This window comes from Temnothorax nylanderi, unplaced genomic scaffold, assembly GCF_030848795.1.
Source record: "Temnothorax nylanderi isolate EJ_2023f unplaced genomic scaffold, tnyl_v1.0 TNYL_tig0146_pilon, whole genome shotgun sequence".
Taxonomy (NCBI): Eukaryota; Metazoa; Arthropoda; class Insecta; order Hymenoptera; family Formicidae; genus Temnothorax; species Temnothorax nylanderi.
In genome coordinates, this window is record NW_027249208.1 from 80561 (window position 1) to 101337 (window position 20777).

The window sequence follows — 20777 nt, forward strand, 5'->3', positions numbered from 1 at the left end:
ATACGTCCCCTCCCGTCGCCCGTCCACGTCCCTCGTCTATGTGCCCGCCCTTCGCGGCCGGTACACACGCTTCGCGTCTCGTACGATTTTACACGGTCGTTCGGCGACGAGGAGGCAGAGAGAGAAAAAGATAGAGAGCCCTCGGCGGCACGGTAGCCGCGCTCCGCTATTCGGGTTTTCCTGCGCCAGGGGAAGTGCGAGAGGGGTCGAGGGGAAGGGGAAGGGGAAGGGGTTCTGCCACTTCTGCCTCTCTGTCTCTCTTCTCGGCGTGGAGAGGGGGCAGACTCTCTCGCCGAGAGAAACACCGGAGACTTTACTCAAACGCGATGGTCCGGGGGAGAATGGGGAGGGGAAAGGGAGAGCCCGAACGTGGCCGACGGGTTCGTCGGTAATGCCCGCCTTCGGGACACGTCGAGGGGAACCGGACTGGGCCGTGCCAGGCGGCGATTGGACGCGCGAAACGAGTGGGGCGCGGGACCGCGGTGGCGCCTCGTAGGCTCCGCCAATCGGGCGCTCTCGCCGGGAGTTTTTTATCCCGCTATTTACGCCGAGGACGGAGAAGACGGTTCCCCATATCCCTCCCGCCCTACCCGCCGACCGTGGTATCTCGCTCGCACCCGAGCGGCGGGCACTCTCCGTCCCGTTCGCACGCGCTCTCCCTGTGCGTCCGTCGGCGCAGGAGAGGACACTCTCGTTTCGGGATCCGTTGAGGCAGCACGCGTATCGCTCTCCACGGGACAGGATAGAAAAGTGTTGGAACCGAGTGTCTGGTGTGCGTTACGCGCGTATCGCTCTTGTGTTTTCACGGAAACTCGGTGAAACGGCGCGCTCGCTTTCGCTTCGTTTTCGAACGTCAGCGTTCCGAGCCGCCCGCAGGGATACGCGATACACAGGCGCATTACTACGAACCGTGGTGTGTGCGCGCGTCGAGTATACAGTGGACGTGTACGTGTGTGTATGTGTGTGACAGAACGTCGCAGGAGGATGCGGCGTTGCCGGATGTAATAGGCGCGAATACGCGTACGTAGCGTACTGTACGGTGCGGCGGCGAGGCCGCCGAGGAGAGGAACAGGGACGCGCGCGCGTCCGACGGAAAGGGAGAGAGAGCGTGCGGCGTCGTCGTCGATCGATCGATTTCGACTCGTTCGCCGGAGGTGGAAAATCGTCGAGCTGTTAGCGTTGCCGCCGTATAGCCGCCGCGCGCCACACCGCCACACCGCCACACCGCCGTGCGTATTCGCGAGAGCATCGGTTGCGGCGATACGCCACGGTGACATTTGCGGTGCGGTGCTATCGATGAAACAGGCTTGGCAACGTCGCGCTCTGCCCTCGCACACAAACGCGCGCGTATACACGTACCTAGAAGGGAACTTGGGGTGGCTGGCTGGTTGGCTGGCTCGCTGGCTGGCAGGCAGGCAAGCAGGCTAGCGGACAGGCAAACAGGGCAGGCCAGGCAGACGGCTTTCTTGTTCCGAGGACGGTGCTCCTGGTCGCGCCGTCTCTCTTTCCTACCTCCATTGCGCTTACTCTTCCTCTCCCCCGGCCCCTCTTGCCACCTCTCCCTTGTCTCGGTCAACTCAATTGCGCTCTCGTTCTCTTCCTTTCTCTCTCCCTCTCCTTGGCTTCTCTATCTCTTTCTCTCTCTCTCTCTCTTGCGCGCGCGCGCGCGCTCATGCCGCACGTACCGTTGAGAGCCTCTCCCTTCCCCTGCCGTGCTCTTTCTCTGCCTCTCTACCCCCTCTCCCCACCTTACCACGAACGGATCGGGCGAGTCCACTAGGCTTGCGAGGGGTGTTCGGCAGACCTCGTCTCTAGTCGGCCTCGATCCGCAGAGTGCGTTAGACGCCGCGAGTCGATCGCTCCGGTACACGGACATACGCGAGCCGTAGCATACGCGAGTACGTCGTGGGGCCCGCGAATGCCATTGCGCGTTACCTGCGCATAGCCGCGGCCCGCGGCAGCCCGTATTGCGGCCAATTTGCCCGTTCAGCCTGGGACGCACTCGATCAGCGTATATCCGTACGACGGCCATGTTTGGTGTTTACGACGTGAGGGGGAGTCACTGACGTCACACGGGACGAGAGCGCGAGCGGCCGATCTCGCCCGAACGCGACCAGGCGGCTACGGGCGACGGACGACGGGCGGCAGCAGCGACAGGCAAGCCGAACCGACGACGACGAGGAGGAAAAACGTGCCGCGCCACGCCGGTAGCCCACCACCGACACGCGTCGCGCGCGCCCGCGCACAACGAGCGCCGTCGTCGAATAAGGAACCACCGACACGGGGAACCCGCGATAAAGGACCGGCGTCGCGTCCCGTGTATGCGTGCGTATACTTACGTACGCTCGCGTAGCGCGAAACTGGAATCGCTCACCGGGCGCCGCTGTCCGGCTCCCTCTTTTCCGATGGGACGCGCGAACCCGCCGATCTCGCTCGCCGTGGTCACCGCCACTACTGGCTTTTCAAAAAACATCGCGCGCATCGTCACCTTCTTCCCCGGTTTCTCCGCCGTCACGCCGCTAGCGTTCTCTCTGTAAAACGCACTTGCCGCGCGCGACCGAGATCGCTTCGCCGGAAAAGGAGTAGCGATCCGGGCGATGCCGAGCAACGTTGCACGGCTCTATCGGACGGCGACGACGACGACCCGTCGTGACTGACAACGCGTGTCCGACGATGCGCGACGCGGAGTCGCGAACAAACTGACTCGATCATCAGCTCGAAGATACGATCGCGCCACGTGGTGATCGCGCACGTGTCCCACACACGTCTCCGGCTGCACGCAGCGCATGCCGATATCGTCCGCGCCTCGCTCAAAGGTGCCGCGGACGATCGTCCTCTCGCGCGACGCAACGTACGACGCACGTGCACCCAGTGATCGTACTCGACTTACACCCGCGAGCGCGCTCGCGTCTGTGTCGGTGTGTACACGTACGCGCGTGTCTGTGATCGATCCGTCTGTGCCGCCGGTGTGTTCGTCGTGCCGGTTTTTACATATGGTGTTTCGCGGGATACCTAGCGCGATACGCAGCCACAAGCCGAACGGGGACCGAACGAGGATCGTCCGGGTTAAGTGCATCCAGGATTAAGGACCGCTCCGCCAAAGCAGAGAACCATGGAGCTGGGTGACAGAGTTTACGCCGCGGAGCGGATCACGAAAAAGAGGGAAAAGCGGGTTAGTATCGCGCGCGGCCGCCAGGTGGCGCCACCAGGCGGAATCCGTCCGCGCGCCGTTACCGCCCCTCTATCTCTCCCTCCTCCTACCTCGCACCTCTTATCTCTTTTTTTTCCTCTCTTTCTCTCTTTCGCTGACAGCCGGCTTCGCGCGGCTGCCGCTTCCTCCACGACGCTCCACGGCTCCGGCGATATCGGACATTGTGTGCGCCGACAGATACTGGGCCCTCCCCCGTTACCTGCCGTAACACAATGCCGTTCACGTCGCGTACTCTCGTCGAATCGCGAGAGCACGCACGGAGCATCGATCGTCGCCGATCCACCAACGGTTTTTTTTGCCATCGGCGAGATTATCGATTCGCTCCCGTTAACGAAATTCCGCGATTCCGCGCCCGTTACGCTCGCGACACCCGTTGACGCGAAGAATAATAACGGCGTGACCCTTTCGAAGCGTTCTCCGTTATTTCGAACGTAAAACGAAGGCTGCGAGAATGGTGAGAGGGAGTAAAAAGCGAATAGAGAACTTTCCTCGAAAGGCGGCTCGTTTCTAGCGCGCGCGATAATATCTTGGAGCAGCTCCGATTATCATGTATATTTTTTTTCTTATTCATCTCCACCGTGCACAGCTCACGATTGAAGAAACGTTAGGCGCCGCCTCTGAATAGGTTGCATCTAATAAATGGTTGCTCGCATCTGCTACAGGCGATACAAATAATCACGTAATCATGTAGGGAGGAACTTTTCCATTCGTCGTGGCGCGCTTCATTGAAACGTTAATATGATGATCTCGGCTCGGAGAATACGTGAATACGTTTGCTCGCGTCTTGCATTATTGTCCTCGGTTAACAGCAGATTGAGCGATAGATCGCTGGTAAAAGGAGCTATCCCAACCACGCATTCTGACACGGACTATACAATTTCTGGTTAACGGGAGTCTCCGGAGGCGGACGACGACGGTGGGCTCGCTGACGGATAGGAGAAAGGCTCGCCGTGCGACATGGCGATCAGCTGGTAGCGACCGGTGGCGTGTTTCTATGAAATGTGCGCGCCGTCACAACTCCACGCCGCGAATGTAAAACTCCCCGTAAAAAATTCCTCGCGAGACTCGCGTAAATTGTCTCCCCGTCTCTCACTCGGAAATCGCGAAGAAGATAAATTTGCTGGAACGTAAACTTGCTGGGTCGTGAATTAAGTCGCGCGATAACGTCGTGGAACAATGCGAAATCGCCTTAACCCTTTGCGATCCTGTGGACTCGACATAGCGCTTCGCGCCAGTCTTCCGCATGATTCTTCAGGCATTTAAATCGCCGCACGATTACAATCGGCAAGCTACGTTCGTGGAATCTTCATAAATTCCCTCAAATAACAACAAAGACTCTTTGATTCGTATTAAGCCCGTATCAGGCTATGAAATTTGATCAATCAGAGCAAAGTTCATTAAACTTGAAATTAATTTTCTTTGTTCTGATTGATTAAATTTCAATCCAGTCTCACAATCTGAATAATGTGATACGGGCTTTAGACTCGCCGGTTAGATTAAAACGAGGACGAGATACATGATCTTCGGTTCATTTGTGATAAATAATTTGAATCGCTGGGAAACGACGTTAACTTCGCGCCGAAACTGATGGGCTACTTGGAGGAAAGATCTTACGATTTTTTATTCGGGTCGCATCCGCGAGATTTCCTTTCTTTCGATGCAATTGAAAATTATCCTGCGTCGTCTGCTTCGTATGCCATATCAAGTCGCCGTTTCACCGCCCGGTTTCGAAAACCGTACAAACCGATCGCTCGCGAGGCGACTCGCCGCGCGTAACGTGTTATAAGGCGTATTTTCTCCCCGTGAATCGATGACACCGATTGTTACGCTATCGACAAGTAACAATATCGGGTAACCGGCGTCCCGCGAAGGGACGACAACCTGCTCCGCGTTATCACGTCGATCACGTCGTCCCCGCCAGCTTCATTCGTACTTAGGGCTTCATTCGCGCCGCGTTTTGCGACGCGGACGTATCGCGCGTGTCATTGTTTTCCAACTGTCACGCCTGTGCATCGCGATGGGGCAGCGGCGCGCGGCGTGCCGTTTCTGTCATTGGCCCACCGCCAATGGGTAAGTTGCCCATGGTACATCAAGCCGGCCGTGCTATCGACCGTTCTCTGCGTCGCGAGACGGTTTCGAAAATTCACATTCGTTTTCCATTCGCTCGAGCGAGATCTTCCTCATTTTTCTCGTATTTTAATCGATTTTAGAAATGCGAGGACATCAACCGATAAGATCGTATGTACTAGACATGCTGAAGATTACGAAGAGGATTACGAATTGGAAATTAGAATTCGATTATTCAGATAACTTTAATCTCAGTCTGATTTGCCGGACTTTGTTCTGATCGGTCCTGATGGATTTCTAATTAAAAACTCCGCTCTAAAAATTTGAAAAAGATACGTTTTTTTTTACAATTTACATTTCGGAAATTTTTTTCATGGTACAATGAGTAATAGAATTTATTGTGCGATTGGAAAATGGATGAAATTAATAAGTAATTTTTTCTCAGAACTCTGCATTTTTCAAGATGGTGCTTCTGATAAAAATTTTTAAACCGAATGTTTTAACTTGGATACGCGTATATTTTTAGATATGTTTTTTATCTGATCAATTAACGGTTTTTTGACAGTTTTTACTAGCAAGATAATAATCATCTTTTGAAAATTTTACATGTTTTCTTATGTAGATAGTTATGAATATAAAAAATAAGGAAAAACTTGACTTTTTAAAGAACAGATTGCTTGAAGTATTAAGGCTACCATTTAATCTGAATTTTTTAATCAACATTTTCATAACTTGTATTGACTTATATTGACAATCATAAAGATTGTTAATATATATTTAATATTAATAGATATTAAAGCACAAATATTAATTTAACATTTTTTTCTAATTTTCAAATAAGAAAATTTTAAGATTGGCCCATTTTTCAATTTGCAAGATTCAGTGAAACGTGATGTTTAATCTAAGAATTTAACAAATATTAATAGAAGAAAAAATTTGAATTTAGTCTAAAACTATGAATGAAGAAAAAATTAACATTAACATTGAAATTATCGTATATTGAATTAATGCGATTTCTTTCATTCTTTTCCCTGATCAACATTCGTCGTTTAATACGTGAATTTGCGCGCATTTCGGAGCATATTCAAAGCGTGAAATTCCTATTTAAATGTTCACGTATCATGGCTGTTAATTATCCGAGAAACAATTATCACTGTTATATTATTAATTATTATTGCTATTCATCAAATATTGATACGTCGAACCGCGAAATATCATCTCTAGCTGTTTTGAAACAGCGTTGCGGTTTCTCGAACAATCCAATAGTCATTAATGCGCGAGTATTTAAACAGGAAGCACGCATCTCGAATATGCGCCCGATACGCGAGCAAATTCATGCATTAGGCATTTATGACTCCGTATGTACATACATACGTTTACTTCATACATTTATTACGTAAAGCTTACTAAATTCCATACATTTGTTACATGAAACTTACTGAAGTCATTACACTGACTTAACTCAGTTTTCCTCAGCACTTTGTCCTTCTTAACGATCAGCTGTCATGCAGTTTGTTCTTTTCGTTCTTTTACCCGTGTCGTCAAGAGATCCGTCGATCTCTGAATATAAATATTTAATCTCGCGCGTTTATCTCTCCCTGACTTCAACTCATTGAATGACGGCGAAACGAGCTTTCCCCGATCACCCGGTTTGATCTGTTCGACGATTGACAAAACATATATGAAGGATCGATCGTAACGGCGCGTCTCCCGCATCGAATTAATTATCGCGCCGTGATGGCCTATAATTACGCGTGCCGATAAGCGAGTCGGTTCCTACAGATTGGCAGATCTTATCGACGTTACGATCCGTCCGGCGTACGCACGGCGCGCAACACGTGGACGCAACGACGTAATTCTGACGTTGATGCGTAGCTGTTACGGGATAATGGTAGATCTAATTACGAGCAAATGTGAAAGTGATTAATGCGCGATTACATGCGTCAGTGGCGGTTGCGCGAGGAGCGGTGCCGCAGGGATCGAACGTCGCATCGCGAAACACGATGTTTGCGATGTTTGCAGACATAATGTACATGAGTCAGAAAAATGTAAACGTCCTCCGCTCGGGGATTTTTCTCTCGTTCCCGCTTTATTCTCTTTTCCCCTTCAATTGTCGCTATTTTATACGACGTTAATATTTTACACGGATACCCATGTTTCTCTCTCTCGCGTTTTTCGAAATGTAGCAGTTTGATTGCAAATCCTCGCGGACAGACAGATATCCACGGTGGTGACGCCGCGATAATTGAGAATAATGAAACGACAACTCGCGCCCGCTTCCTCGCGTGTCGCTCGACGCGGTGACGCTTATCGTATTTGCAATTTTATTAAATGATTCAATAATTTCTCTTCGTGCTCTCATATTTCAGCTTGAATCGATATTCGTGAATTTTTGTCGCGGAGCGGCCCGCAGCTTGATCTCTCGGTCGTTCATTAAAACGCACGTGTTCACGTTGTACGATTTGACAACCATGGTCGACGATCGTAGAATTTAATCGTCCTTTCCTTGTTTTTAGGGCAAGATCGAGTACTTTGTCAAATGGAAAGGATGGAGCAAAAAGTGAGTAATCGGAGATTTGTCGTTAAACGGAAGGAACGACGCTCGTGATTGGAATGTGCAATTCTCTTGTGTTTCAGATATAACACGTGGGAGCCGGAAGAAAATATTTTGGATGTCAGATTAATCGAATTGTACGAGGAGAATCAAAAGAACGCGGAAGTAGTAGTGCCCACCACCAGAAGGCCGAGGCGAAGGGATACTAGATACAGTGTAAGAAAAGAATTATATACATTTGCTTCGTATAAATATTTAACTATTCTGAATAAATTGCGAGATAAATTTTATTAACATTTTCATTTATACGTATAGTTTGTAACGGTTTTTTACGTAAGTTACTTTATTCATCCGCATTCGATTGTGCATTAATTATTTCTAACAAATACATTTGTTAGATGCAAACTGCAAAGAAATTATCATCAAGTATGTATATTTTTCTAATGAAGACAGACATTTATTTGTCGCAAGTTCTTTCCAATGCACAGAATGTATTTTATTTTTAGGTATTTAAGCTTGAAATTTTTATTATACATATATATGTATACTTATAAACAGGGTGTATGGAAAGATAAAGTCAGCCAATTAGGAGGTGAAAGAGAAGTTTGAGTAGAATATTTTATTGTATCCGCTATGATTCAGTAAGTACAGAGTTTTATAGGTACATACGATATGTTAGGTTTTACATTTGCAAAATAAGCATTATCTCTCATCATGTTTTCCATCCTTCGATGTAAGGCTTCAAACACTCACCTAGATGTCTTCATCGCGGAAATATCGCATCTGATATTCCTTCTCAGCTACAGCAGCATTGCCATTACAAAGCCCATAAAGATAATGCATATCGCTATTCCTCATTGCTAAATTAATTTAGCATGACAATGCTGCTGCGGCTGAGTGGGAATATCAGATGCGATTTCCGCGACGAAGACATTCTAGGGTGAGTCCCACTTGACGCTCACAACGCTCTCAGAATTATTTCATCCTTGTTTGTCAAATGTTAAACAAGGACGAATGATGCTCATGAGCGTTGTGAGCGTCAAGTGGAACGCACTCTTAATAGGCGAATAGTTTGAAGCCTTACATCGAAGGATGGAAGAGACATGATGAAAGATATGCTTATTTTGCAGATATAAAACCTAACATACCGTATGTATAAAGCTGTATTTACTAAACCATAGAGAATATAAAAGTTTATATACACTATCATTATGTATTCTACTTAAGCTCTTTTTTCAACTCCTAATTGGTTGACCTTACTTTTTTATACACCCTGTATACAGTATACACTGCTACCATGTGGTGGCAAATTTGTGGATTACGGAGATAACTGAAGAGATCATTTATCACTTCCGCATTACACTGAATCACTTTAATAGCTTAGTATCTCAGCGAACTTTATGGTGTTCTTCGCTGAATATAGCTGCTCATAAAATCTTTCTTCATTTTGTAAAACATTCGTAACTTAAACTCGAGGGTTAATAGGATCATAAAGTTGGATTAGAGACGTGTTTTCTTGCGCATAACTTAATTGACGACAATCCTCATTTTCAGGAACAACTGTCTAATCTTGTTGTCGATGAGGAGCCCGGCGGAGACGAAAGGGTGGGCGAAGACAGTCAGGATGAATCGACGACGGGCAGCACTTCGGCGTCTCGTTTAAATCCAGTAGCCCCCGACGAGGACACGCTCCCAAGTTCCTTAGACAGCCATGAGTCTCCAACGCCGCCAGAGTTGGCATCGGCATACAGCGTCGATTCTGACAGTTCCAACAGCAGTATGGATACTCCCCTATTGCCTAGAAAAGAACGTATGAAAAGGAAGGCGGAGGTCCTTAGTCAATCCGGCAAAATCGGCGTGACGATTACCACGAGCAGTCCTAGTAGTGGCAGTGGTAGTCCACCTCCGAGCAAAGTTCCTCGGTTATTGCCTTTAAAAAACAACACCACAAATCCTTCTTATCACGTAAGTTTCGACAATTTGTGCGATAAATTATTGTCGCCGCGTTGAACGCCATGCTAAAATTAAATTATGACATTACGGGATGTTTTAATTTTCTACATGCTATAAAAAAATTAAAAATATATGAATGAGACTGTCAAACTAGCTAATGTTGCATCAAAAAATTAAATGTCTGATACATACAGAACTCATGTAACTTTCATACATGCAATTGTAATCCATTTAGATTAGATAAAAGGACCCATTTAGATAGAAGAATAAAAATATCACTGACAGACACACATAACGCTCAAGAAAGAAATAATTGAAAATGTTAACCACAAATGGCTTTTGGTGTTGCGTCTTCCTAGTTAGTATAGAAGCAACATATTTTTACGTTACAGAGTCACAAAGCCAATGGTCAAAATCAGAGAAGGCCGTCATCCTCCAACAATGTGAAGTCAACACCGGAGGAACCTCTGCCGGCAGTGCCGACGACGCCGGCACCGGCAGTACAAGATAAAAAGCGTCCTGAAGCTGATGTACCTCATGGTCCGCCACCCTCTCTTCCACGTGCACCGCCAACACCGCTGTCTCCTCAGATAGATACACCTTTGGAGCAAGTTGCAACGAAGAAGAGGCAGTTATCGGAGCAAAAGCAAGACAAAGCGAACGCGGTTGCTGCGGACAAAGCCAACGGTCACAAATCACCTAGCCCCACGGACTCTTACACTAATAACAATAGGTTACCCACTGTCGTGAATGGACACCACAGCCCTAACAATAACAATAATAACAATAACAATAACAACAACAACAATAATAATAATACTAGTTCAAACGTCAAGCAAACCGAGATTCCGAAGTCAGAGATCTACGTTCCACTCACAAATCCCGGCACGGATTATTGGCACGCGAGAAATCCCGTGGCTGATCAAGTGTTTATCACAGACGTTACCGTTAATCTGAAGACCGTTACCATCAGGGAATGCAAGACTGAAAAGGGTTTCTTTCGAGAGAGGGATCCTAAAGAAACTCTTTGAGCTTCAAGAATGATAATCATCATTCTTGACGGTCCTGCATCGGGAATATCCGCTCTAAGTTGTATTGAATCGCAATGTGTAAATATAAATTATTTTCGCTCCTCGGATGTTAAGACGAGGATGTAATCATGATATCAAGGAAGTTTTCTAGCAATGAGTAAATTGAGTGACGGCGTCACTCAATGTCGCTATGAAAATGACGAAAGCAGTCGGGCATCGCGCAAAGATCTGTACTATCTTGAGGCACCAATTGGAGTCTCAAGAACATCGAATAGACGCTGAAACCAAATACGGTCAATCAGAGTTCGATATGAAAATCCGCGAATCTTTTTTCCAAACTGAAAATTGATCGGTGTGTCCAGACGTGCGATTCTGTGTAAATTGATTGTAAAGACTAGACGATGTCGGTATGACAAGTTCATTATCGAATATACATCATACCTGCTATCACGACATATTTTAAAATGCTTGGTAGATTTTAACCACACGCTGAAGATCTGGAAAACATTAGAGGATGTATCTTCTAGTTGATTTTATCATTTGCTTGTCTTAGAACGCTAAGAGAATGCTATAAAGTAAAATCTTAGCTTTCGTTTTTACACTACGGGATATATATTACATATACGAGATATACCTAGGAAAAAAGAAGTATTTTTCTAATTCGTTTTTAGAATATTGAAACTGCTTCGCGGAAGCGATTGGGGGGTGGGAGACGTTCCGAGTTATTTTGAAGGAAAAAAAAGAAAATAGTTTTCAATACAATGTTGTATCCATTCATCAATGAATTTCTGCTATGTGCTGGGAAATAGAGTATCGCGAAAGAAAAATGTGTAAATTAGATTTCGAATGTACGTAAGAAAGTGTATGATTCAAGAATTTCGGACGATTACAAGATATCATGTTATTCACAGAAAGGCACAATTGCGCACAGTATTTCACTATCAGTGATGTTGCGTTTTCTCGGTTTCAGTTTAGCTAATTCGTGGTATCCGTTTGACGACAGATGCATTTCCGTATGATCGAGTGCTTGGTTCAATTTTGTGTTATTTTTCGTGTATAATTAAGTATTTTTTATTTAGTGTAGAACGTCCCGTATATATCGATTGACAGTCCCGCGAGATCATTGCATATCTCTTAGTGAATCTATTTTATTTGTAGATTCCGATCAAGCATCACCAAATGGACGCCTCCTTTAACGATAAAGGCGCGTCTCGAACGTTGAAATCAGTACAACAATCCAAATCTGATTATATTCAAGCTTACACGCTACTCATAATTCTGTTACCTCGTTTTAGCGATGCTGCACGGTGCATTTTGCACGCGCGCTTTCATAGTCATGGTGATATAGTTAAATCTATATTGTCAATCCAAGATTGACATCCGGCCAATCTTTCTCATTATCACTACTTCGTCTACAGTGCGTCACTCATTCTTTCCCGTGGTAAACGCTCCTATCACGCAGCAGAACTTAAGACTGTTTCGTGATGATATAAATGAAAAGATTCTATTCTCTGATTTGTGAGAAAAAATCTATAAAACTTTAGTAAGAAAAATAATTAGAAATTGTGATTTACGGTTACCTTGTAACGCCATGATTGACGTTGTGTCTCAGCAGGTTGTGATACTGCTTTCTTTCTCGAATTCAAGAAACAACGTATTTTGATACATTTTGAAAAAACGTACTATACAGTGTACCACATCTTATCCTTCCTTATATTTTTTCTTATTTTCTTTTTAATTATTTTTCTTATTGAATATTGATTTTTTCTCCAATTGTTAAATTCTCTGATTGAGCTCGTTCATTTGATTCTATACGGAGCAAATCCCATACACTGCAGTGTGATAGAAGCCACGTAAGAAAGAATAAAGAATCCTAATTACTGAGTTAAATTCGAAACAGATCGAGGAATATGTTTGAAGACAAAAAGAGATTGTAAGAATACAGGTACATATACAATAAGCTAGTAATTTTCATCGGCTACCGATATGACAAGAATCATATCCGGAAGATGTTCTGTGCTAGTAAAGATCAATCATCCATATAGTTTCGCTGGTTTCGCGTCTAGCAAAATGAACACTTGCGTTTATTTGCGAACGAATGAAATGTTTCACATAGGCCAGTATTCATAGTCAAATCTTATATTTAAGATCGTCTTAAGTTTGAGTCTCCATCCAGCCAATAAAATGACCGTATTAACCCTTAAATGCCACCCGGGGTCCAGCGGACCCCAGACCCTTTAGAATGATATATTTTCAAATGTTCCCTCCAAAAATGGAGCTCATATTTATTTATTTATTATTTATTATTTTTTTGATTTTGGAGCCAATATTTTAACTGTTGGCGATCTTAATTTTTTATTCTATGTTGAAATTGAAATTTTAACAATATAAGCATTTTATTCTCTTTTCTAAGCCTTGAACAACATTGAAAATAATTTTCATAACTAAATATCAAAAAATCAATAAGTAAGGAGACATTTTTCATGCTGGGGTCTTTTAGACCCCATGTGTCATTTACGAGATTCTTGAGAGGTGTGGCATTTAAGGGTTAACATCTAAAAACATTACTTAAGACGATCTTGAAATAAGAACTTTGAGTACCGGCGATATACTCCTTTCTCGCGTATTTATACCAACGGAAATTGGGCGAAATTATACCGGCGTCAATCCTTGGTTCAGTTTCCTGACGCGTGTATTGGGCACGTACAGCATCGCTGAAGCGCGGAGCGGTTGCTTGATGGAGCGGCATACGACAGCGCGGGGTAGGACTCCTGCTATGGACAGCGTTATATTAAAGAAAAAAAGAAGTTTCTCAGGTTAAATATATATTAAATGCGCAAAATTTAATATATATTTAATATGCATATATATAATATGTTAAATTTAAATATATACGTTGCTTATTTATTGTAACTAATACGAAGATTTTTAGATTTGTACATCCTTAATGTAGCTGTAATTAGACTGTACATGCGCGGTGTGTCTCGTTTGAGAGCAGCGTGATCGGTACCACGTTATGTCCTGCGTTTAGCACGCTATCGCATCAGATGACTGTATCCCAACGACCGTACCGTTGGGATCCGGCGAGGTTTTAGAGTAATTTATCAAAAAGGGAAATTCCGACGACTTCTTCTTGGACGACAAAAGAAATAGATCTGTGTGTGCGTGTTTGTTTCTTTTTTTTTAGACGGGGCCACTTGCGTAAAATTACATTAACACATTCGTTGCGGTTATCAATGCAGAAGATTGAGATTTCAATTGTTGTGTAATGTAAACCACTGTATATATACATATGGAAAGCGTTTTCCTGTAAAAAAAAATTGTACATAACTGGACGAAATTTGTACGTTTCGCCGTAGCGGGCGGAACGCGTGAGAAGGATGGCTTATATAAATCTTTGAATTATCAGTTGTACATAGAGAAAGAGAAGCGGAAACCCCTCCCCCCCCTACCCCTTTAGTTGTAAACGTAAAATTGCAACTAATAGGTCTATATATATATATATAGAAAGAGAGAGGAATCCTTTTCTTAGCTTTAGAACTTCAAGATAGACTGTGCGCGTACCTTCGATATTGTTTCTGTACTTATAAATATATTCAGACTACTTATACGATAAAGGAGGAAAAGAGAAGAAAAAGGGAGAGAAAAAGAAGGACATGAAACGATAACGCAGTGACTACGCAGGCATATACGATACGTGAACCCCGGTAGCACCAAATTCAACGGTAATTTTAGTTCTGTCTGGTACAGATTCCTTATATTTCAATAAAATCTCTACTTGAAGTCAGGCTGTTTCTAGATCCTAGATCATTTCTTCCTCGCGAATCTCTGTGGCACTCGCGTGCCGTAGTGTCATACATTTGCCTTGTATAATAAGTAAGTATAATATAATACAATAAGTTACGCATAACTCGTATATTGCCTTGTACATAATAATTATACACAATTCGTACAATAGTTGCATACAATTCGTCTTTTCGACCAGTGAGCTTTACGAACTTGAGTAAACAAAACAGTGATGTGATCATGACGAGAAGTGAGACGACAGTTTCCATTTATTTCTTCTATATACCTTTTAATTAACTAGTGAATAAAAAATACTTTACAACAGAGCTGGGACTTGGTTGAACATTTCGAGCCGATTTCGTTGTCGACGCCTACCATCCCCCTTTTGACATTCGTATCATAACATCGAGCCACCAGACACGTGTAAGTAAAGCGTGGAATGCTTTATCCTTCATTTCAGGAGCGCTCATAGTATAATTGATATATATCGATGGAATTATAACCATCTTAAGCAATATGAAGTAGCTATAGTTAGTTATTGATAACAAAAGAATTTAAAACATTCTAGAATTATTAAAAAAAAGAAAGTATTAACTATAGCCAGTTTTTTACACGTTTAAAAAAAACCACCAAAATTCGCGTGCGTTTTCTTCAATATCGCGCGCGATTTTGAAGAAATCTCTTCAAAACCGCGTGTGTGTTTCTCTTGAAACCGCGTCCGGGTTTTTTATACCGCGCGTGCGGTTTCTATAAAACCGCGGCGGGTTTGTTGAAGCCGCGTGTAATTTTTTTAAAAGCATGTGCGATTTAATTGATACCGCGTACGGCTTCTTTAAGACGTCTGTACACGCGTGCGGCTTTTTTAATACTGTCTAAGAGCCCGGGCGGGTTTTTTTTATTTCGTATAAAGAGCGCTGTCGTTTTTTTTAAATCGCGTAATAAACGCCGGCGTTTTTCTGTTAAAGTTAAAGTTAAGCAATCGAAAATCCGCTTCATTGCGACTGCATCGAATAAATCGGTGTGGATCAAGCTTTACACACGTGCGGTATAGTTTGTCCACTCGAGGGCGCTTTCCGCGGTAACATGTGCACAATGCATATGCATTTTTTGTAATTGGTCATGTCATTAGGAAGCTGGAGTCACAGTCTGGAGTAGATAGGTTATGGTAGCTCTTCGCAAGACCTCGGAATTTAGGAGTGCTAACGAAATATGAGTGAACGTGCTTGCGGTATCGTTACAAATGGCCATCACACTGATATCGTTTTAAAATCCTACAGGTATTGGACAATGATCTGTAATGTCTTCTTGTTGGGACACGGTTATATTTACTTGCCGCGCGCTATCACGTTTTCATTTTTACAGCAATCGCACACTGCTGATTGTAACGCACTTTAAAAAGTTCGGGACGTTATTGACGATAAATCGTGAATCCGCTGTGAATGGTTACAATAGCGATGTATTCTCGATAAAGTAAGTAAGAACGTTATCATAAGTTAATAACAATGTAGCGATTAATATATTATCATAATGTAAGTAAAATAGTTCACCGCGTTATTTAATGCATTATATCTATCTAAATTAATATTCCCTTAAAATTAGGACAGTTTTTGGCAGCGACAACAATGACATTCATGTAGCCGCTAGATACATAGCGCAACAAATAAATATTGAGAAACCGTTACTACTGTCAATAGCACTAAAAGATTATCATCTGGAGACCTTGAAATCCATCGTCGCTGCTATAAATCAGATAAAATTATAGTAATGTAACATCATTGAATCGCCATGAGCTTGATCTTTGGTCAACTTGTCATCGGCCCACCCGGCAGTGGGAAAACAACGTATTGCAATGCAATGTCCAAATTCTTGGAGTCTATTGGGAGAAAAGTGGCTGTTATTAATATTGGTGTGTAAATGTTATATTTCAATTGCTTCCTTCCTGACTAAATCTAAAGCAAACGATCGTTACATTTTTAGATCCGGCAAACGAAAATATGGAGTACACTCCAGCGGCAGATATATCTGAATTAATTAAACATGAAGAGGCCATGACGCACTGTGAACTTGGACCAAATGGTGCTTTAATTTACTGCATGGAATTCTTGGCAATCAACGTCAAATGGCTTATCACAAAAGTCTTGAATTTAAAAGATCACTACCTTATTTTTGATTGTCCTGGTCAAGTGGGTTGCTCTCCTATTTTAAAATTATTCTTTTCTATCTTACGTCCGATAATGCCAAATAGCGTTTAATGTGATAGGTTGAATTATATACGCATCATAAATCGGTGAGCCAGATAGCCGAGGAATTGAATCAGAATTTAGTGAGATTATGCAGCGTGCATCTTGTGGATTCGCATCATTGTAGCGATCCTGGTAGGCATTAATGCACTTGATCGAATTAGTTAAATGACCAACTACGTGAAATTATTAGCATTTCATTGCTCATTATAATTTATAGGAAAATACTTATCTTCTCTAACTCTTTGCACAACGGTGATGTTACAAATAGGTTTGCCTCATGTGAATATCATGACAAAGTTTGATGAGATGAAAAAGTTCAGCAATCACCTAGCATTCAATATAGATTACTACACTGAAGTACTAGATTTAAAGTATCTCTTGGAACGATTGGATGAAGATCCCTTTACTGCAAAGTAAGCTAAATGTAATTAAATAAAGATATTTCATTAAAAACCGAAATACGCAAAAAGTTTTTAAACAGGTGTAATGTTTTATAGGTACAAAAAACTTAATGCTGCACTGGTATCAATAATCGAGAACTACAGTCTTGTCAGTTTTATACCATTGGACGTTAACAACAAAGCCATGTTGCTACAAGTAAAGAACGCGGTGGATAAAGCCAATGGATATGTTTTCGGTGGTAATGAACCGCGAGACGTTCAAACATTACTCGCATGTGCGGTAGGGGCAGTCAGTGAAGCTGAAAAAATGTCAACGCTCGATGAATATTTATGAACGATCTCACTTTGGAGTAACTGACATACATCCATACACGTATTTATGTAAGAATATCTTGATGTAATTTTTATTATGTTTATAAATAATAAATGCCGTGTAGTTGAGTACTCTTATTATTTACAAAGTATCTTTATTATATGCATATTTTTCAATCTGATTGACGAAAATTTGTGCCAAGTCGTCGTAGTCGTAGACTCGTTTTAAAAATGTGTCCGTAAGTTTTAAACCGGAAATAGTCTGTAAAGGAACGATATTTAATACAGTGCATCCCCGTAATCTTCATAATTCCCGTAAGTCACTTACGATAATGCCTGTATCTAGTGTAATGAAACAGAGAGGTATGTCCATGGAAGCGCCGGGTTTCAAAGTGCCAATTGTTGTGTCAGACATCCCGCACCAAGCTACGGAATTATTCGACTCCAAACTCAATAACAATTCCATACTTCTTTCTCTATAGAAGAGAGTGAAAAAATTATTATTATATTCACAATAATTCTATATATTCTTTTGATGTAATCGTACTTACGATGTATTTATTATATGGCATGTACAATTAACTGGTTCTTCAAGATGAGCTTTTAAAGGAATATTCTTTATGATAACCCTTAGATCTCCATATTCAGGTGCCTGAGACAACATTGGAACAATTTTATACATAATCATATTCGTTGAGGAATAACGTAACATACCATTCTCTGCAATTGACTCGTTTGCAATCTTCCTCTTTCTCCCAAATTGCTCCTCCACACGATGTCCAGTTTGCCAATATTTGTAGCATTTTGCATCATTTTCGGATCTTTCAATAAGCTTGACTGTGGTTTTAAACAATACAGATATTGTCTACTACAGCCTGTATCTAACTGATTTACACTTCCGTAGATAGATTCCCCTTCGTTGTTTGTATTCAACGTAGTTACTGAAATATAACGCGTTTTGAATTTAAGATTCTAAGTCAACATTGTCATAATTAGTAAAAACTTACCACTAAATAAGTGGGACGACTCGAGGGCTACTTTTTCTAAGCAAATTGGCCCAGATGTTAGATTCTGTATTTGTGCTTCGAGATATACCTCATCTGACTTTAAGAAATATTATCATGAAAACATTATCAGAGTACAATAACAATCGTATAAAATATCCTTAAAATAATAGATATCTAAATATTACTTCTGCATTATAAAACTTGGTCTTCACATCTAGTGGTTTAACCACCTGGAACTTGAAATACTTTCTAAATGATAGCGGGGGTCCAATCTGATTTGTATAAGACACTTCACAAACCAATCTGGAGAAACAAAGTGATATATTTTCCATTTGAAGGTAAAAGTGAATTTTTGTTTTACACTTATGTAGGAACTTATAAACATCCTTACATATGAGTACCTATTTCCTTAACCTCATGGTGAATAACTTCATCCACCGTACTGTCAGGTGCTAATTCTTTCCCTTCCAGATTATTGGCGGAGAGTGGAATTACTTGTGTACTCGTTTGTAAATCTGCCTACAAAATGCATAAACGCACACAATGTTAGAAAACATGAAAATAAAATGGGATGTCAAATAAGGTCATCTAAAGAAAAAAACCTTAACATGTAATTCAAACTTACTTTCACATTAACATTTTTTACCACTTGATTGCTGCCATTATGAACACACAGGTAACTAGAGAATATCTCTCCTAAATATATATTTCTGAAATAATAAACATCACTTCCAATATTGTACACTCATGGCTTGTCGTGATTAAGCGTAAAGAAAAATTTCTTTATGCAAGAGACATACCCAAAACTTTGAGGCAGTACCATAAACTGCCCTATAGCGAGTGCCTCCATGCCTTGCAATGCCGTGCAATCGTTCTTAAGTTCGTTGTTTAACGTATTGCCTGGCAAGTCTGTGGAATCGCACGTGACAACCATAGGGCTCGCCAGGATTGGGTGTGTCAATCTCATTACTGTAAAAAACAATTTATTTGGAATTTTAATAACGGATATAATTACTCTTTCACGTCATTTTTCCAATTAGAAGATTGTCATGCATTAAAGTAATTACTTAGTTAATAGTTTCTAATTCTAAAAGCAATAATTAACAAGCAATATAAGAGCAATATTCATGCTCTTTCGTGACATATTACCTTTCAAGGCTAGCAAGTGTTCACTCTTCGTCTTGACTTCCATCTTTTTCCGAATAAATCACGAAAGAAACATTAAACAAACGCTGTTGAATTATCTAAAAATTATTTGTGTATTGCTGTCAGATAAACGTCACTTTAGAACCCTAACCTCATTATCTTATGTCAAATGTTTTTGTAACTGCACCATAGTGTACTTTCTGCACTTCAAAAGTACAAAAGGTTCGGTTACAAAGAACAAACTTATCGATAAATCGCAAACTAATCGATTCAAGTGGAAATGATTGAAGTTTGTTCAGGGCCGGTTTCACCATCTCCGATTAACTGTAACCTTCGATTAAACTCACTCTTCGTCTCTTTCTAAGGCCCAGTTTCACAGTGCCAGTTAGCTTAACTAGTAGTTAGAACGTCGCCGTTCGGTTTTGCCAAGAACTTTTTTTTAAGTAAAGCAGACTGTCATTGGCCTAAACCGACTTTCGGACCGATTCTAGTATCGTGTACACAAGGCTTAACAGAAAAGCAGCAGTGCACGCTCGTCACCTCTTCTCCTTCCTCGTTCTACCACTCCCCTATATATATATATATATATATATATATATATATTATATATATATTTTATATATATATATAAAATCAATAATTTATTTATTTTTTTTTATTAAATCAATATTGATTATATTATTAATTATTTATTTATTTTATATATATATAGGTATATATATATATATATATATATTATATATATATTTTATATATATATAAAATCAATAAATATCTTTTATTTTTAGCCCAGGAACTGTTAAGAATCAATAATACGATATGTGTTATTCATTATTTGCAATGTTGCTATTTATCTAATAAATTAAATAAATCTAATTAGTTCGACATCTTTACATATAATGATATTATTGTTAAGATAATTCTCACTTTGCAATTTAGGCTTTATAGAGAATTTATTAGATAATAAAAGGAAGATAAAATATAACGATATAATGATTATATATATTTAATACGTGTATCTTTTTTTAAAAAGGCAAATTTAATGCAGTTTCCGTCATTTTCGACG

General features: G+C 41.9%; 3 protein-coding genes across 4 annotated transcripts; 2 read left to right on the plus strand and 1 right to left on the minus strand.

Annotated features, from left to right (window-relative positions):
• The first annotated feature begins 633 nt into the window (after positions 1-633).
• On the plus strand, positions 634-14928 carry LOC139777397 (uncharacterized). Its single transcript, XM_071714795.1, has 5 exons — positions 634-3172; positions 7795-7838; positions 7916-8048; positions 9387-9797; positions 10178-14928. The coding sequence occupies exons 1-5, from the start codon at positions 3113-3115 to the stop codon at positions 10814-10816; spliced, it is 1287 nt and encodes a 428-aa protein (XP_071570896.1). The 5' UTR covers positions 634-3112; the 3' UTR covers positions 10817-14928.
• A 771-nt stretch (positions 14929-15699) lies between these two features.
• LOC139777399 (GPN-loop GTPase 2) lies at positions 15700-17690 on the plus strand. Of its 2 annotated transcripts, none has more exons than XM_071714798.1 (7): positions 15700-15879; positions 15965-16072; positions 16202-16508; positions 16580-16785; positions 16863-16977; positions 17114-17258; positions 17343-17690. In XM_071714798.1, exons 3-7 carry the CDS (start codon positions 16388-16390, stop codon positions 17578-17580), a joined length of 825 nt encoding a protein of 274 aa, XP_071570899.1. In that variant the 5' UTR covers positions 15700-15879; positions 15965-16072; positions 16202-16387; the 3' UTR covers positions 17581-17690. The 2 variants fall into 2 exon arrangements, with proteins under 2 accessions (XP_071570899.1, XP_071570898.1); XM_071714797.1 differs by having other exon boundaries at positions 15701-15879; positions 17063-17258.
• On the minus strand, positions 17681-19887 carry LOC139777398 (trafficking protein particle complex subunit 13). The gene is made up of 10 exons (XM_071714796.1): positions 19715-19887; positions 19366-19534; positions 19191-19275; positions 18957-19084; positions 18751-18868; positions 18566-18662; positions 18273-18499; positions 18110-18210; positions 17887-18034; positions 17681-17820 (listed from the first exon to the last, which is right to left on the minus strand). Exons 1-10 carry the CDS (start codon positions 19755-19757, stop codon positions 17701-17703), a joined length of 1236 nt encoding a protein of 411 aa, XP_071570897.1. The 5' UTR covers positions 19758-19887; the 3' UTR covers positions 17681-17700.
• Positions 19888-20777: the final 890 nt, after the last annotated feature.

What these genes read in the sequence shown, in the direction of transcription:
- LOC139777397 (XM_071714795.1), top strand. Translation starts at nt 3,113, where the DNA reads ATGGAGCTGGGTGACAGAGTTTACGCCGCGGAGCGGATCACGAAAAAG. An exon ending in CGAAAAAGAGGGAAAAGCGG is followed by an intron (nt 3,173 to 7,794) that starts GTTAGTATCGCG and finishes CCTTGTTTTTAG; the next exon opens with GGCAAGATCGAGTACTTTGT. An exon ending in CCACAAATCCTTCTTATCAC is followed by an intron (nt 9,798 to 10,177) that starts GTAAGTTTCGAC and finishes TTTACGTTACAG; the next exon opens with AGTCACAAAGCCAATGGTCA.
- LOC139777399 (XM_071714797.1), top strand. Translation starts at nt 16,388, where the DNA reads ATGAGCTTGATCTTTGGTCAACTTGTCATCGGCCCACCCGGCAGTGGG. An exon ending in TTTTTGATTGTCCTGGTCAA is followed by an intron (nt 16,786 to 16,862) that starts GTGGGTTGCTCT and finishes TTAATGTGATAG; the next exon opens with GTTGAATTATATACGCATCA. An exon ending in GCATCATTGTAGCGATCCTG is followed by an intron (nt 16,978 to 17,062) that starts GTAGGCATTAAT and finishes TATAATTTATAG; the next exon opens with GAAAATACTTATCTTCTCTA.
- LOC139777398 (XM_071714796.1), bottom strand. Translation starts at nt 19,757, where the DNA reads ATGGAAGTCAAGACGAAGAGTGAACACTTGCTAGCCTTGAAAG. An exon ending in CCAAGTTTTATAATGCAGAA is followed by an intron (nt 18,663 to 18,750) that starts GTAATATTTAGA and finishes TATTTCTTAAAG; the next exon opens with TCAGATGAGGTATATCTCGA. An exon ending in GTCGTCCCACTTATTTAGTG is followed by an intron (nt 18,500 to 18,565) that starts GTAAGTTTTTAC and finishes GTTATATTTCAG; the next exon opens with TAACTACGTTGAATACAAAC.